This window comes from Neophocaena asiaeorientalis, unplaced genomic scaffold (genome assembly GCF_003031525.2).
Source record: "Neophocaena asiaeorientalis asiaeorientalis breed wild unplaced genomic scaffold, Neophocaena_asiaeorientalis_V1.1 scaffold105, whole genome shotgun sequence".
NCBI lineage: Eukaryota > Metazoa > Chordata > Mammalia > Artiodactyla > Phocoenidae > Neophocaena > Neophocaena asiaeorientalis.
Window position 1 is genome coordinate 879,179 of NW_020172162.1, and position 18,235 is coordinate 897,413.

General features: G+C 39.9%; 1 protein-coding gene across 1 annotated transcript; it reads right to left on the minus strand.

Annotated features, from left to right (window-relative positions):
• Window positions 1–8,738: 8,738 nt before the first annotated feature.
• On the minus strand, window positions 8,739–11,975 carry POPDC3 (popeye domain cAMP effector 3). Its single transcript, XM_024755692.1, has 3 exons — window positions 11,236–11,975; window positions 10,202–10,310; window positions 8,739–9,210 (listed from the first exon to the last, which is right to left on the minus strand). The coding sequence occupies exons 1-3, from the start codon at window positions 11,718–11,720 to the stop codon at window positions 8,929–8,931; spliced, it is 876 nt and encodes a 291-aa protein (XP_024611460.1). The 5' UTR covers window positions 11,721–11,975; the 3' UTR covers window positions 8,739–8,928.
• Between the last annotated feature and the right edge of the window lie 6,260 nt (window positions 11,976–18,235).

Here is an 18,235-nt window from a genome sequence, read left to right on the forward strand (position 1 = left end):
TCACAAGCACTGAAATTGAGACTGTGATTTAAAATCTTCCAACAAACAAAAGCCCAGGACCAGATGGCTTCACAGGCAAATTCTATCAAACAAACCTATCCTTCTCAAACTCTTCCAAAATATAGCAGAGGGAGGAACACTCCCAAACTCATTCGGCAAGGCCACCATCACCCTGATACCAAAACCAGACAAAGATGTCACAAAGAAAAAAAACTGCAGGCCAATATCTCTGATGAACATAGATGCAAAAATCCTTAAGAAAATACTAGCAAACAGAATCCAACAGCACATTAAAAGGATCATACACCGTGATCAAGTGGGGTTTATCCCAGCAATGCAAGGATTTTTCAATATATGCAAATCAATCAATGTGATACACCATATTAACAAATTGAAGGAGAAGCCATATGATCATCTCAATAGATGCAGAAAAAGCTTTTGACAAAATTCAACACCCATTTATGATAAAAACCCTCCAGCAAGTAGGCACAGAGGGAACTTACCTCAACATAATAAAGGCCATATATGACAAACCCACAGCCAACATCATTCTCCATGGTGAAAACCTGAAACCATTTCCACTAAGATCAGGAGCAACACAAGGTTGTCCAGTCTCACCACTATTATTCAACATCGTTTAGGAAGTTTTAGCCACAGCAATCAGAGAAGAAAAAGAAATAAAAGGAATCCAAATCAGAAAAGAAGAAGTAAAGCTGTCACTGTTTGCAGATGACATGATACTATACATAGAGAGTCCTAAAGATGCTAGCAGAAACGAATTTGGTAAAGTAGCAGGATACAAAATTAATGCACAGAAATCTCTTGCATTCCTATACACTAATGATGAAAAATCTGAAAGTGAAATTAAGGAAACACTCCCATTTACCATTGCAACAAAAAGAATAAAATACCTAGGAATAAACCTACCTAAGGAGACAAAAGACCTGTATGCAGAAAACTATAAGACACTGGTGAAAGAAATTAAAGATGATACAAATAGATGGAGAGATATGCCATGTTCCTGGACTGGAAGAATCAACATTTTGAAAATGACTATACTACCCAAAGCAATCTATAGATTCAATGCCATCCCTATCAAACCACCAATGGCATTTTTCACAGAACTAGAAGAAAAAATTTCACAATTTGTATGGAAACACAAAAGACCCCGAATAGCCAAAGCAATTTTGAGAAAGAAAAATGGAGCTAGAGGAATCAGGCTCCTGGACTTCAGACTATACTACAAAGCTACAGTAATCAAGACAGTATGGTACTGGCACAAAAACAGAAATATAGATCAATGGAACAGGAAAGAAAGCCCAGAGATAATCAGACGCACATATGGTCACCTTATTTTTGATAAAGGAGGCAAGAATATACAATGGAGAAAAGACAGTCTCTTCAATAATTGGTGCTGGGAAAACTGAACAGCTACATGTAAAAGAATGAAATTAGAACACTCCCTAACACCGTACACAAAAATAAACTCAAAATGGATTAAAGAATTAAATGTAAGACCAGACACTATAAAACTCTTTTAATAAGGAAAACATAGAATACTCTATGACATAAATCACAGCAAGATCCTTTTTGACCCACCTCCTAGAGAAATGGAAATAACAACAAAAATAAATAAATGGGACCTAATGAAACTAAAAACTTTTGCACAGCAAAGGAAAACATAAACAAAATGAAATGACAACCCTCAGAATGGGAGAAAATATTTGCAAATGAAGCAACTGACAAAGGATTAATCTCCAAAACTTACAAGCAACTCATGCAGTTCAATATCAAAAAAACAACCCAATCCAAAATGGGCAGAAAAGCTAAATAGATATTTCTCCAAAGAAGATATACAGATTGCCAACAAACACATGAAAGGATGCTCAACATCACTAATCATTAGAGAAATGCAAATCAAAACTACAATGAGGTATCACCTCACACCAGTCAGAATGGTCATCATCAAAAAATCTACAAACAAGAAATGCTGGAGAGGGTGTGGAGAAAAGGGAACCCTCTTGCACTGTTGGTGGGAATGTAAATTGATATACCGTGTTCTCCATAGTGTTCTCCACTATGGAGAACAGTATGGAGGTTCCTTAAAAAACTAAAAATGGGACTACCATATGACCCAAAAAGAGAGAAACAGCACTACAAAGAGCACTGAATTAGTTCACCTAGAATGTAAGTGGGGGAGGTGGCCTGAGATAAGATTTCTGGAGATATGAAAATATCTCAAATGAAATTGGATAGATCCAGAATTTAAAGAATTTATTTAAACTGCATCAAAGAAGCTTGGCCATACTTTCTTATTATATAAACTTATAGCCATTTTAATAGACTTACATTTAATTTCACTTGTAAAGCACATTTGAGCTCAAGGTAGTTGCTGATGATTTGGAAGAAGAAATGTTCGTGTTTGGAAGATGTTCCCCCACTGACAAACCCAGCAAATGTGCAGTTAGCATTTTGACTTTGAGTTTTCTTTCAGTTCAGACTGGGGGCATTTTACTTCTCTTTGAGTCACTTGGTAGCACCATGGTCAATATAGCATGAAAAACACAAGGACACTGATTTGGAGGAACTGGCTTGAGTTGAGTGTCACCATTCACTGTGATTCGACCTCTCTAATCTTTTTTAGCCTACTTTTAAAATTCTTTTCCATTATGGTTTATTATAAGATATTGAATATAGCTACCTGTGCTATACAGTAGGATCTTGTTGTTTATTTATTTATTTATATATAATAGTTTGTATCTGCTAATCTCAAGCTCCTAATTTATCTCTCCCCTACACCCCTTCCCCTCTGGTAACCATAAGTTGTTTTCTATGTCTGTGAGTCTGTTTCTGTTTCATAAATAAGTTCATTGGTATCATATTTTAGATTACACATATAAGTGATGCCATGTGGTATTTTTCTTTCTGACTTACTTCACTTAGTATGATAATCTCTAGGTCCGTCTATGTTGCTGCAAATGGCATTATGTCATTCTTTATATGGCTGAGTAATATTCCATTGTATAAATGTATATACCACATTTTCTTTATCCAGTCATCTGTTGATGGACATTTAGGTTGCTTCCATGTCTTGACTATTGTGAATAGTGCTGCTATGAACATTGGGGTGCATGTATCTTTTCAAATTAGTTTTCTCCAGATATATACCCAGGAGTGGGATTACTGGATCATATGGCAACTCTTTTTAGTTTTTTAAGGAACCTCCTACTGTTCTTAGTAGTGGCTGTTCTTAGTAGTGGCTACTGTTCTTAGTTCTTAGTAGTGGCTGTACCTACTGTTCTTAGTAGTGGCTGTACCAATTTACATTCCCGCCAACAGTGTAGGAGGGTTCCCTTCTCTCCACACCCTCTCCAGCATTTATTATTTGTAGACTTTTTGATGATGGCCATTCTGATCAGTGTGAGGTGATACCTCATTGTGGTTTTGATTTGCATTTATCTAATAATTAGCGATGTTGAGTATCTTTTCATGTATCTTGTATTGGCCATCTGTATATCTTCTTCGGAGAAATGTCTGTGTTTTTGATTGTGTTGTTTGTTTTTTTGTTACTGAGTTGTATGAGCTGTTTGTATATTTTGGAAATTCCGCCCTTGTCGGTCACATCATTTGAAAATACTTTTCCCTATTCTGTAGGTTGTCTTTTTGTTTTGTTTATGATTTCCTTTGCTCTGCAAAAGCTTATAAGTTTGATTACAACCTCTCTAATCTTTATCCATAAAATGGAATTCTTCCAAGGAACAAGCAGATGAAATCATGTGTAGACACACGCTTTGTAAACTATAAAGTATTAAATATACGTAAGATATTGTTTTGTAATTATATAACTTGGGAGATAAGTTTAGATTGAGTAAGAGTGGTAATCTCAAGTTAGATGACTCATAAAACATCTGGTGTTAAATCAAGTGAAGCTAAAAATCCTACTGTAAAATTACATAGAAACAAATATTTTTGGAATCCTATAAATAAAATTTAATTACATTTATTGAGATCAGCAAAGCTTGAATTGAAAGGGAGTAAAGGGAAGAATTATAGTTCAAGACACAAATGATCTGTTCTAAGGGGGAAAAAACGTTCCCTGTCAATCTTGAATAGCTAGCAAGTTTTAAACCTAGTCAAATTTAGCATAATAATAAAACTTCATTATGTTGAAACCGTGCTAATATTGTATGCAAATGTACAATCCAGCATGAAAATGACGGAAATACTCATAGTGAGATGACTAAGAGCTAAAGGAACTAATTTTCATTCTTGCCACATCTTTTCATTACTGTAAGATTTTTGATCTTGAAATAATACAGTTTTATCAAATTAAACCTGTATTATAATAGATGCATATGATACTGATATTTGTTATCGATTATGTATGTGTGAACTTTTAGTAGAACGAAGAAAATTAATGGAATTAGGCCCATTGATTTCTCAAATTTGTATAAAAACTGTCTTTTACTAAAAACTAATATAAATTTGGGAATACCATTTCTGAAGATTAATTTCTCCTATAACCGTACGCAACATAATGGAACGTGGAACCTAGTTTGAAAGTGCAATCCGATGCCACATGTATATTTACGCCCTTGGTCAAACCAGGGGACTCAAGTACATAATGCTGTATAATATATTGCTCTTATAGTAATACATACTCTCTGCCGAGTACTGTCTTTCTTATGGCTCTTGCCAGCTTAGTTGAGGCATTCGCTTTGTAACTGCTCTGTCAGATCAATTGTGTCCTTCTGGTTCTGTACAGTGTAACAGTATGACATCCAGAGCTTATTCAGATGAGCAGAGAGCAAATGAACTTCCTTCTGCTCCTCTGTTGAAGGGAAGAGAAATTTCTTCGACCTGTAAATGTTGAGAGCGTCGTACTATCCTTTACAGTAGATGAATCTCAGCACCGTGAGTTCCTAAGGGTGCAGAGTCCAGGGCGAATCACACTGGTCCCTTTTTATATTTGCACAAAGGTCAGATCAGGTTCAAAGGACTAGCTCCCCTCCACATCCTGCCCTGAGGGGATAGGAAGCTTCCAAACATCCAGGTGAAATAAAGGTGTGTAAGAGGAGCCTGTAGCCTCTGGGAACTGGCCTTGGTGACTGGGGTGGGAGTGTTTATGGGTTCATTTTAAGACAAAGCCCCTCCCTTTCCTCCTCAGGCTACTTCTCAGCTCTTCCTGACGGCGAAATTTAGGACAGAAAAATCACAAAGCAATCACCCCAATTCCTTCAAGTCATAGGGATCATTCTTGGCCAGCACCAGCTGCGTGGGCCTGCGACTTATACAGTCACAGAGAGCCCCAGGCTTACAAGAGCCCCACGCTTGGCATAAATGCTCTACTGTCTCGGTCTTGAAATTCTTAATACTCTGTGGACAAGGCGCTCCATTTATTTTTGCATATACAGATTTTGTATATGAAGCCACAAAGCATTTTTAACACAAGGAAACAACTGGTTCCTCATCTTACTGCTCTCTTACCAGCGATAGATGAATCAAAGGAATTTAGGGCTGGAAACAATTAGGGTAAGATTAAATTGAGCCCAATTTTTAATAGAGATTAAATTTAAATTCACTGTGATATTGCACTTCTGGGGTACTCTTTCAGGATTACCAGTGCTTTCTTCTTTCCATCTGGGTTGACTAGAGTATTTTGAGATAGTAAAATGTGGTTTGCTAGACATTTCAAAGCAAACATACAGAGTAGATACATAGAGGTCACTACAGGGTTTTTTATTTTTATTTTGTTAAGTGAGAAAAGCTGGGTGCAACCAAGGTGTTGGATAGTAACCGATCTGTTAATACCGAGGGACGGTGCCAGGCCTACACAAAAGTGTGAAGATGGAGAGGTTTCACAGCATCTCTTAGCTTCTCTTTATCCTGTTATGTTTGTACTCCTTCCTCCTCATCCTAAAAATGGTTCGATTTCTGGAAAACTTGTATTTATATTCTTCTCCTCCCTCTGCCACATGATTTGAGCCAAAAGTCTATATCCCATTTCTGTCTGGCTTTGTTCTCAGTTGACTTTCATGGTTAGAAAGCTATCTGATAATTAAACCCTGTTGTATTGTTAGCCGGAAGTAACTTAAGGTATGACTGCTACTTGGGGTACTCTGTGTTTTGATATCTCATACCACACAAAGTCTTACAGATGCAAAGAAATGAATTTCTCCCAGAGTCATTGTGAAGCCACTGACAAGCCCGTGGGTGCTTTCTGAAGGCCTCCAATGGCACCAGGCAGACAGCCGCCATTGTGTGTGCTCGTAAGTGCTGCCCATGATGGCCATGTGTGGCTGCGAGACAGAAGAACCTCCTGACTATTCGTTTAGCGCATGCTGAGTTTGAATAGCTCAGTAGCTCATCCAGACTAATGATTCAGACCTTGTCACACTGTCCCTCTTACGGCAGATGCTAACATACAAAGTAATGGACTTTACATAACCCCACCCCTTCTTCCCCATCCTCCTTGCTGACTCTGCTTCCTAGGCCACTGAGAAAATAGAAGTAATTATGAGAGAACTTTCACAAGCTCCCGTCACATCTCTCATTTGCCAGCAACTACACTCCCATATACTCTGCCTTCTCTCCTTAACTGATGATTGTCTATTGACCTTGAGTCATCTGCTCAAGGTCATCACTCCAGCAATTCACCCTTCCCTTCTGGATCATTCCCATCAGTATACAAATATGCTGGTATTTCTCTTATCTAAAAAAAAAAAACACCCAGCGAAAACATCCTCTCTCTTGATCCCACTTCCTGCTCAGGCTACCAACCATATCTGTTTCCCTTCACATCAAAACTTGATAAACATACTTACACTTGCTCTTCCAGCATCTTGCCTCACATTTCCCCTCAACCTCCTTCAGTCGAGTTTTTGTCCCCAGTCACTCCACTAAAACCTCTCCTGTCAAGTTCACCAGTGACCTCCATGCTGCTCAACCCAATGGTTTATTCTCAGACTTCCCATCACCTGACTGTCAGCTACATTTGAAGCAGCTCATCGCTCGCTTCTTGAAACGCTTTCTTCCCTTGGCTTCCAGGACTGCACACCTGTGGTTTTTTTCCTACCTCACTAGCTGCTCTTTCTTGCACCCTCTGCTGACTCTTTCCCACCTCCCTGTCCTCTTAACAAGGGACTGTCCCAAGGAAAGGTCCTCGGGCCATTTTTTCTTTTGAATCTACATTCACTCCCTTGGCCATTTCAACTAGTCTCATCGCCTTAAATATCACCTATAGGTGAAATACCCCCAAATCTTTATCTCCAGCCCAGACCTTTCTCTTGAACTCTAGACTCCTCCAACTATTTCCTCTACTTCAGAGTTGAATGAGCATCTCACACTGAACCCTGATCTCCCCTTCCAGGTCCACTCCTGTCCCCATCTCCCCCAGTCTATTCTCAGCAGACTAGCCAACGTGATTCTATTAAAACGTAGGGCAGATTACATCACTCTTCTATTTAAAACTCTCCAATGGCTTCTGGTCATTCTCAGAATAAAAGTCAAAGTTCTTGTCATGCTAATTAGGCCTCCATATTACCTCTTTGCCCTCTCTCCCGTGTGCTCATTCGGCTCTAATCATGCAGGCCTCCCAGCCGCTCCTGCTTTTGCCTAAAGACCTCATTTGCTCTCCTTCAGCCCAGATGTCTCTTTCCCCAAATAGCTGCATGCATCGTTCCTTTGCTTCTTTCAGGCCTTTGCTCAAACATTACCTTTCTCTCTCGGGTCTTCCTTGACCACTATTAAAACTGCAATGCCCCTTTCTAGCCACCTTCCCTGATTTAGCTTTCTCCATGGTACTATCTCTTTCTACCTCTAGGTGTTTCTGATTTATTTTATTATCTGTCTCCCTCACCTCCAGAATGTGAGCTCTATGAGGGATAGGATTTCTGTTACCTGAAATATTCCCAGTGCCCAGGTCAGCATTTGGAGCCACAGTAGGTGCTCAATATACACTTGTTAAATGTAGGATGCTATTATCTTTCTACCAAAGAACATGGCCTGCACGTGAGCTTCAGAAAACCAGTTTTTTCCAGGTAGGGATCAGATCTGTCTCTTTACAAAGCTGAAGGAATGGCTGGAAGGCAGACACCCATGCTTGCGGCGTGCTTGCGGTGGGTGGAGCTTTCAGTAGGAGGCCCTCACTGTCTAGCCAAACCTCCCCCTCTTGCCCTTTCAGCTGAACGTGGAAAATTGAGATGCTGTGCTACATTTTTCCTATTTATTCGCAAGTATTCTTTTTACTCAGTAATTAGTATGCAGCTTTATTTTTCATGAAATGCCTCTTTTAAAATATGTTATTGTAATGATTAGGACTATTACGGTAATGATTAAGCCGATGAATTATTTGTAGCAATAAAATAGTCTTCAAGATTGGCATACTGTTACCTCTTGCATTTATTCTGCTTTCTAGTCATAGTAAACAACTCCACATTTAAAATGAGTGATTGCTGCCCACCACAATAACACATGTTGCTTCCATCAGAGGTTGTAGCAAAAAGTGAATTCTAGAAACACTGGTGTGGACAGTAGCTACCCACTCTCCTGCTGAGAGTACTTACTGGCTGCTTCTTGAGAAGCGACACTTAACTAACTCAGTGGGGCAAGGCGGCAGATTTGAATAAGTCTGAGGACATATTTGAGAACGCAAAATTTCATTCTCCCAGTGCTGATGCAGAAAAGGACAAACTGCCCGTAGTTACTCACCGCCCCCCCCCATATATTCCAATGAGAAATACAGAAAAAAAACTTGTAAAATTTCTTCAGAATGCACACATTGAGATGAATGAAACAGCTGGCAGTGGCATCTCGCCTCTGAGTTGGATTTATAAAAATATTAGTGAGCTCAATTTTCTGTATTTTGCTATTTCATTCGGGGAGTGATGAAGAGAGTCTTTTATCCTTATAAAACTCCAGGCTTCGGTGTCATTTATCACAACGTCGTCTGGAATTCTGAAAATGTTCTGTCAGGGTTGATCTGGACATTTCAGGACTTGACATTTGATAGAAGTTGGGTAACCGAATATCGTAATGGTATCTTTTTCCTATATATACCCTGTCATTCAAGGCATAGAGTTTATCTGCAATGTCACTGCCAATTAAAACTGAAAACAGGCGGGAGATGTAACGATGCTGGGCCAAGAGCAAGTATAATTTCTTTCTCCTCCAGGACACATATCGACAATCAGTTTCTGCTGTGAGCGTTACCTAAACAAACATAAGACCACACATAATCAGAGAACAGGAAGCAAGAAACATTCTGCCATGTGGTTTTTTTTTTTGGCCCCAAATTTTAAACGAATTTCTCGTGCTGATTTTAACTTTAAAAAAGCCTACCAACCCACAATATATTGTTAAAATAGAAACTACAAAACGTATTACTATCTATGTAATTTATAACATGAATAATCAGTGTTGTGCCCATCTCCAGTGTATCTGTTTTCTAAGTTTGGGTATCTAGATTTTGCATTTCAGTGAAGTGAGAGTTACTTGATATTAAAACATAATAAAGTTGGCTAATGTTAGAGAAATATTTCCAAGTCAATCCTGAAGACTGTAAACATTTAACCCTAATGCAGTTTCTGCCGTACCGAATAGAATTAACCTATTCTGCATATGTATATGAATCTGTATGACAAAGACACACACATGGATACACACACATGTATGTTACATGTATTAACCAGAGGAAGTATACCATAATAGACAGAACCTACTGAAAGGATTATCTTTCAAAACTACCCGATATGGCAGCAGACTAGTGACAGTAAGTTTAGCATTTTGTTGCTAGAAAACAACTGAAATTCATCAGTATTTTGAATTTTAAAAGTCACTTGTTTTGTAATAAGGGCAGATTTTTTGTTCTTGGTGTTTTTCTAAACTGTGACAGGTGGCAGTGTTTAGAGTCAAATATCAATTAATTATATTTGAATTCCCATATACTCATTAAGCAAAGAAAAATTTAAGAATATTTATCACAGACTCCTTTCTGTCATATGTAATACCGAATCTTCTCCTTGTTGCCGGACCTATAAAGTGACATTAATCAGCAAGACTCAAGCGGAACTGGGAAGACATGCGTGATACTAAGTACATTCCAAAGTTAAATATAAATTATTCCTATGTCATCTGCTGCTCTGTTTGCCTGTTTTTAAACAGGAAGAGGCAGTGTTCACAGTGTGGCCTAGTTATTCTTTACCTGAAAAATGCCTTCCTCTGTGGGTTTCAGTGAGTCCCATTCAGGAGAATCCAGGAACTGGAAGGGGAAGATGTAATGCAGAAATTCGCCATCAACTGTCACTCTGATCCTACAAAGGACATCAGTTATGAGGGAAGGAGAAAGAGAGCACTAAGTTGGGGACGAGGATACAGAACAGTATTTCCGATCTCTGATGTTTTTTATGGCTTTTAAAATCTTTAAGGGCAAAATATTAAATTCATACATTACAATAAGTGACAAAAATCCCCTTTAAGATTTATGTACCGCTGTTCCTCCCATGGTTAGGATTCTGGAACAGTGGGTAAGATTCATCAGAAAATTCATCAAACTGTACATTGATGATATGTGCCCATTTCTGTGTATATAATATCTTGCAATTAAAAGTTTCAATGCACTCAGTCAGATTTTAAATTAAGCAGGAGAACACTGAAGAACATAAAGAAGTACCACTGGAAATACCTCTGTAAACTAAATATTTAACCTTTTAAAAAACATGAATAATCACATTAGTATTTCTTCCTCCAAACTTTCTGTTTTCAAATTTTATATATAGTGCACGTCCCCTTCTAGCAAGTGGGCAATTGCTAGAATTTACTGAAAAAAATGATCATTATAAAATTTAAGTGTTCTTTATTATTTAAAAGAATGCCCTAGCAGAATCTGTTCAAAATACTTTGCGTGCTAACATAAGTATTCTGTGAATTTAAGCTGGCACCATCCTCTTGACTCTCATGATTAGCTTGGAAACGAGTAGCATATCCAGACAAACCAATTCATACATTTGATTTCTGTGAAGAAATATTAAGACTCTAAATTATAACCTGCTTCAAGTAAATAATACCCTGTACTCTAAATGCCTATGTCCATGACTCATGTGTCAAGGGCTTTCTCACGCCTCAGCGTGCTAAATGCTGCCCAGGACTATGCTGTGTTGAGATGGAAAATGCAGCAGAAAGAAACACAAGCTAGTAAGGAATAAAGAGGAAAGACACGCAAGCGTCAAGAATACAAACCTTCCTGAAACAAGCAGGGAGAGTTTGTCGATGGAGGTTTTCCCCTGCATGGCATAACAGTGCTCCTTTTCCAAAGTAACCACTTCTGAGCTCATAGCAATAGTTCTGAAGTCAGGCAAAGAGGTCCCCAGAGGCTGGAAGAGGGAGCTGTACAACAGCTGAAATTCTCGCGCAAAGGTTATGCTGCGAACTTGATAGGCGATGTGAACAAACCGCATGAAGCAGATGACAAACAATATAAAATTCCAGGAAAATATGTCAGCTGCACAGACATCTACCCAAGCCCAGATAGCAGAACAGAGAAAACCCAACCCCAGCAAACTGAAGACGTAAAGGAGCCCGAAGAATCCACTGCCACCCATGAAACCTACTACAAATAAAATACTGGCAAGATGATAGATGGCTCCTTCGGCCTCTTGCTTCCAGATGGTGCAGACTGGGTGTTCATCTATTAGGTTCTTCCATAAACTTGAATTTCTCTCCATGGCTGTACTACCGTCTGGTTCACTTCTCAGTTGATGTTAAATGATATCGAAGCAAGTAATTAAGTCCTTTGCTTTTCCATCATCAGTGTTTTGCTCAGTCTTCACAAAACCAGAGAAAGCCCGGACACTGGAGTTGGGGTGATTAAGGGTTTGGTGTGTATGGATCTTGAAAAACTAAGAATCCCATGCTAGCATCCTTAAGTTCATCTGGGCTCCTGATTTAGATCTAGCCCAGAAATATTTTGTGGTTTCCTGTGTGAGAAAAAAACAGAAAGGATTCTAATTAAACAAGGAGAATTGAGAAGTATATTCAGTGAGCCATCAGCATTACTTATTCAAGTTGGCATCCTATTTTCTATGAAGTTAAAATGTTTTCAGCACAAATACTGAAAGTGTTAAATTTCTAGGCTCTATAAATGCATATTTCAGGGTTAGGCTTATTAATAATAATAAATTATTTACAGAAATTTTAGTATTTGTTACAACTAACTACATATTTTTCAAGAAAGCTAATAAGCACTATAATCAGCTGGTCCCTAGAAGAGTAATTCAGCATACCTCAGAATCTCTTGGGACAGTGACTAAATATGCAGCTTCATAGACTGTTTCTGGATATACTGAGTCAGAATCTCTGAGGGTAGAGCCTAAGTGTTGGTATTTTGAACAAGCTCCCCACATGATTTTGATGCATCGATCCATGGCCTTCCATGGCCCACCCTTTTAGAGATACTGTTTGACAATATGTTATTCACTCTTTATGGGTGAAGAATTCGAAGCTCAGAAAGGCCAAGTAATTTATCCAAGGCCACACAGTGGTTGGTGGCAGAGCAGAACTTCAGGACTTGAGCCCGTATGCTAAATCCAATCATGTGGTCTCCCATGAGAGACATTTTAAATTAGGCATTGTAAGGAGCCCTAATAAATCAATAAACATAAGAAACACACAATTAGGAGTCAGATTTTAAGGGCACATAGTAGACTGTGAAAATGTTTAATTAATTAGATCTAAATTATTTGAGAAATAAAAATTCAGTTCTCCTTCACTGTATTAGAGGCTATTTCAGGTTAAAGGTTGCATCCATATAACTAAATAAATAATAGTAAAATTCCTGCTACTTACACATTTATTTACCAGATGGTCAAAAATGTTAGCGACTTGTTCCTCTGCACATATATTCTCTACCCTTTCAGCCATATGGTATAAATGCTAATATGTGATCTGACTCAGGAGAGATTTAACCATGATGACAGAGCTGTAGGATATGTATCATTTATCACCAGGTTTCTTAACAATAAATGGTTTCAGTGTGAGGCATTCATTAGATTGACTTTTTTGAAACCAAAATAACATTCAAGAACCTTGAACTTGTGTGCTATATTTAGTGTTTTTATCTTGAGATGGATTTTTCCAGAACACCTGTTAATAAAATATCAGATATCATAGATCTTGTCTCATAGAAAAAAAGTACACAAACAGAGGTGAAAATGACTTAGCTGAAGTGAAAAAAGGAATAGTGTTGCTACCAACAGAACTAGAAATGAAAATAAAGAAGCTGCTGCTGCTGAAGTTCCTGGTTTTTCATCTTGGACAGTGATTCTCTTCTCAGCAAGTAATGACATTAAGAACATCACCAGGGCTTCCCTGGTGGCGCGGTGGTTGAGAGTCCGCCTGCCGATGCAGGGGACACGGGTTCGTGCCCCGGTCTGGGAAGATCCCACATGCCGCGGAGCGGCTGGGCCCGTGAGCCATGGCCGCTGAGCCTGCGCGTCCGGAGCCTGTGCTCCACAACGGGAGAGGCCACAAGTGTGAGAGGCCCGCATACCGCCAAAAAAAAAAAAAAAAAAAAAAGAACATCACCAGGTGAATCATGAAAAAAAAGAAACAACAACACAGACCTATAACTTACAACCATATTGTTATTTCTACTTATGCTGCTTTCAAATACATATTACACAGTCTGCATCCCTCTAATAATCACTCCACACATCTCTCTGTGAGAGATGAGATTCAAGGCAGACTGGCATGCTGAATATGTTTCATTTCTCCTCTTTAAACCAAACACAAAATTATATATTACTGCACATTCAAAACAGAGAAACGTTTTTAAACGTTTTTAAAAAATACAATGCTGTGTTAAAAAATACAATACTGTGAAATGCAGACTGCAAGTGTCAGTCCCCCTGCTGTTTAACTTTTAAAACTTGGGTATTTTAAATTAATCAGTTCCTTAGGATGCCAAGCACAGCCATGAAGCCAATATTAAAAAGCACCACCAGTAGAGCTCTGAACTTGGGTTTGAACTTCCTGAAAAATTTATAATCCTCAACAAATTGTTAAAATGATGCTAACAGGGAGAGGCCATGTAAAATGTTTGTGGCAGTTCAGAAGGGAGCTTATGGGAATCTTGTCCCCTTAAACTCTTGAGTTGGGGGATATACTGGGCCACCTACATTCCTGGAGTGTGACCCATTATGATTATATGAGGAACCGTGTTTCCGGCCCTTCCCAGTCGGCTTCTGTTTCAATAAGCTGCTCCCAAGCCATCTTCCTATCCTTGACGCCGTCTCACTCAACAGGGAGTGCTGACTTGCCCTGATTAAATTACTCCACACCCAGCCTTTCTCTGCTTGGTGTGTTTTTATTCAGTCACCAAAACAGATGTACTTGATTAGAAGAGGAAGAACTGACAGGGGCAGGTGATGAGCCTGAGTGCTCCTCTGACATGTGCCAGCAGTACTATATGAATGCCGCACGTGGTGCATCAACCAGCTGGCTGCTTGAAAAGCCTGTAGGCCTTAAGTCATGTTTTTGGGTAAATAAATGCTGAAATGCCAAAGGAGCACAATGGATTTCTTAAGCAATAAAGTGGGTCTTCCCTGCAAAAGAAGGTAACACATGGGGATACAAGTGACGGAGACAAAATAAAGGGCAAATAAACAAAATATTTCCAAGTTTGCTCTTTAAATTGTAAGACCCTGAGTTCTAGGGAATAAGGAAATGTAAAGGCAGGCACGAAGACGCTCAGTGAAATGTGATCTAAACTGGGTGGCAAACTGATGAAGATCAGCTCAGAAATGGCAGTTATCGGTTCAGAACGTGGCCATTTATTACCTCGCTGCATCACACTTACTGCCGTGAGGGAGGCAGTATCTCAGGCATCGCGCTCAGCCTACAGATGAGCAAGGCGGGGCACCGGACAGGTTAGGTAACTTGCTTCAGGGAAAGGAGGCAGTAAGTCATAGGGTGGAAGTTCCAGTCCTCCACTCAGCTTCATGCCCTCCCCAGCAGGCAATGTGTCTTTCAAGGTTGTGAATCTGATTTAATGTGTTGGGAGACCAGTGGGATATTCTGCCAGGACAGCTTGGCAGTAAAATAATAATCCCAACAGTGGATATTTGAGACCTGCTATATCTGCTTGTACTGCTCAATCCATAATGCTCAGAATACTGCCAGGGACACAGACATAGAAAGGCACTCATGAAGTAATCTGCTGTATTATTATTCAACATTGACTCACTTCCTCTTCTAGATTCCAGAACTCTTAAGGGGCAAAGACAAATGTTTTTGTACTTCTGACCCTTGGCACTCAGTGAATGTGGATTGAACACACGGGTATAGAGGTACAAGCCCACTCTGCCTTTTCCATCCCTACTCTCTATCCAATTCAACAGATGTTCTAACATCTTCCGTCACCTAAGGGAACAGAAGTGGAGGAGACCTTGACTGAGGGATTGGGACATCACTCATTTAAGATGTCTGGCACAACTCCAAATTCATAGGAGAATCCTTCTGTCTTTTTAGAACGTTCAGTTCCTTAAGAGCAGTTGAATTCCTGATCTGATTAAAACAACTCTGGTAGCATGTGGTATTGTGTTAGTTTGGGTTGCTAGGCAACGAAGAAGATCAAAATTCCATGAATATTCTATTCATTAATTGGAATCATATCCCAACTTTGGTGTGTGTTCCATATAGGAAATAATCATGAACTTAAAGCTAGTTTTTGCCCCCCAGTATATATGATCATGCCCTAATCGCTGGAAGCTGTGAATGTAATCTTATTTGGAAAAAAGGTCTTTGTAGATATAACTAGGTTAAGGATCTCCGGATGAGAAGACCATCCTAGATTACTCGGATGGGCCAAATCCAATGGCAGTTGTTCTTATAAGAGACACACAGAGGATGCAGATAGAAGAGGAGGATAGAAGAGGAGGAAGCAATGTGACCCCAGAGGCAGAGACTGGAGTGATGCAGCCATAAATCAAGGAATGCTGACAGCCACCAGAAACTGGAAGAGGCAAGGAACAGAATCTCCCTTAGAGCTTCTGGAAGGAGTACACCTACCAATACCATGATTTCAGACTTCTGGCCTCCAGAACTACGAGAGAATAAATTTATGTTGTTTTGGAAAAAAAAAAAAAAAAAAAAAGCTAGTTTTCTCTGCTTTTTTTTTTTCAGTACGCGGGCCTCTCACTGCTGTGGCCTCTCCCGTTGCGGAGCACAGTCTCCGGACGCGCGGGCTCAGCGGCCATGGCTCACAGGCCCAGCTGCGCCGCGGCACGTGGCATCCTCCCGGACCGGGACACGAACCCATGTCCTCTGCATCGGCAGGGGGGGGGTGCACCCCCCCCCTGCCGATGCAGAGGACATAGGTTCGTGTCCTGGTCCGGGAGGATGCCACGTGCCGCGGCGCAGCTGGGCCTGTGAGCCATGGCCGCTGAGCCCGCGCGTCCGGAGACTGTGCTCCGCAACGGGAGAGGCCACAGCAGTGAGAGGCCCGCGTACTGAAAAAAAAAAAGCAGAGAAAACTAGCTTTTTTTTTTTTTTTCCAAAAAAAAAAAAATTTTTTTTTTTTGAAAAAAAAAAAAAAAGCTAGTTTTCTCTGCTTTTTTTTTTTCAGTACGCGGGCCTCTCACTGCTGTGGCCTCTCCCGTTGCGGAGCACAGTCTCCGGACGCGCGGGCTCAGCGGCCATGGCTCACAGGCCCAGCTGCTCCGCGGCACGTGGCATCCTCCCGGACCAGGACACGAACCCATGTCCTCTGCATCGGCAGGCGGACTTTCAACCACTGCACCACCAGGGAAGCCCTCTCTGCTTATCTTTAAGGAGCTGCACTTATTCAGCAACTATGTGCCAGACATATTTGAAAAATTATCTCATTTAACCTGCACAACCCCATGAGGAAAGTACTATTATCTCCATCTCACAGATGAGAAAACTCAGGGAAGGCAAGTAAGCTGTTCAAGGTTACCACACTACTCATATTGGAACTAAGATTCCATCCAGGTCTGCCTGACTCTGAAACTCACAGTTTAAACTGCATCATTCTGCTTCCACAGTACCAGGATTTAGAAAATGTAGGCTTTAGTTTTCTCCCTGCTATGTAGATGAACTCAGACATATTTATTCATCAGTAAAGCAGAGGTAATATCACCTATTCTGTCCACTTTAAAGGGTGCTGGAAGATTCAGATGAGAAAGTCTTTATTAAAAATTCTTAGCAAATTTTTAAATAACATAGAAATGCCATTGCTGTATTTGTTGCTTGTATGTTATAGAGCTGAGCCATTTGGAGAATCCAGTTTTCAAAAGTTTTCTTTCCCTCAGAGGATTACAGTTGAAGACGAACCATCCTTATACTGTAAATTCTAAATTTACTCATTTCTGCAGGAGTGATCTCTATCATTCTTCCCTATCTTGTGTCCTGGCCACCTACTGCTGACAGGTATAGACCCAGAACCAACCCATCCTTAAGTCTTCACTTTCCAGTGGCCAAGAAGCCAGTCTCTGGAAGCCAACAACAATCTTGTTCCTTAGATTAGTGTTTAGTGCTTCCCAGCAGGTGTGCCCAGATCACTTCCATCAGAATCACCTGGCCACAGCCAACATCATCTTCAATGGTGAAAAACTGAAACCATTTCCAGTAAGATCAAGACAAGGTTGCCTACTCTTACCACTATTATTCAACATAGTTTTGGAAGTTTTAGCCACAGCAATCAGAGAAGAAAAAGAAATAAAAGGAATCCAAATCGGAAAAGAAGAAGTACAGCTGTCACTGTTTGCAGATGACATGATACTATACATAGAGAATCCTAAAGATGCTACAAGACAACTACTAGAGCTAATCAACGAATTTGGGAAAGTAGCAGGATACAAAATTAATGCACAGAAATCTCTTGCATTCCTATGCACTAATGATGAAAAATCTGAAAGTGAAATTAAGAAAACACTCCCATTTACCACTACAACAAAATTTATAATCTTAAAAAAAAAAAAGAATCACCTTGGTGGCTTGTTAAAATGCTCCTTCCCTGGCCCCACCCCAGAACTACTGAGCCAGGAAGGGACCCAGAAAGATGCATTTCTGATAGGCTCCCAGTTGATTCTTATGTACACTAAAGTTTGAGAGCCATTATTTTATCTTGTTCCTGAAGGATATTTGAATTACCCTTGCTTGCAGAGCCTCAGCTGTGTCCATTCCTGGCTGACCACTGGCTGTCCTCCCATGCTGGTTACTC

What these genes read in the sequence shown, in the direction of transcription:
- POPDC3 (XM_024755692.1), bottom strand. Translation starts at nt 11,720, where the DNA reads ATGGAGAGAAATTCAAGTTTATGGAAGAACCTAATAGATGAACACCCA. An exon ending in TCCCTGCTTGTTTCAGGAAG is followed by an intron (nt 10,311 to 11,235) that starts GTTTGTATTCTT and finishes TGTCCTTTGTAG; the next exon opens with GATCAGAGTGACAGTTGATG. An exon ending in CAGAGGAAGGCATTTTTCAG is followed by an intron (nt 9,211 to 10,201) that starts GTAAAGAATAAC and finishes ATGTTTGTTTAG; the next exon opens with GTAACGCTCACAGCAGAAAC.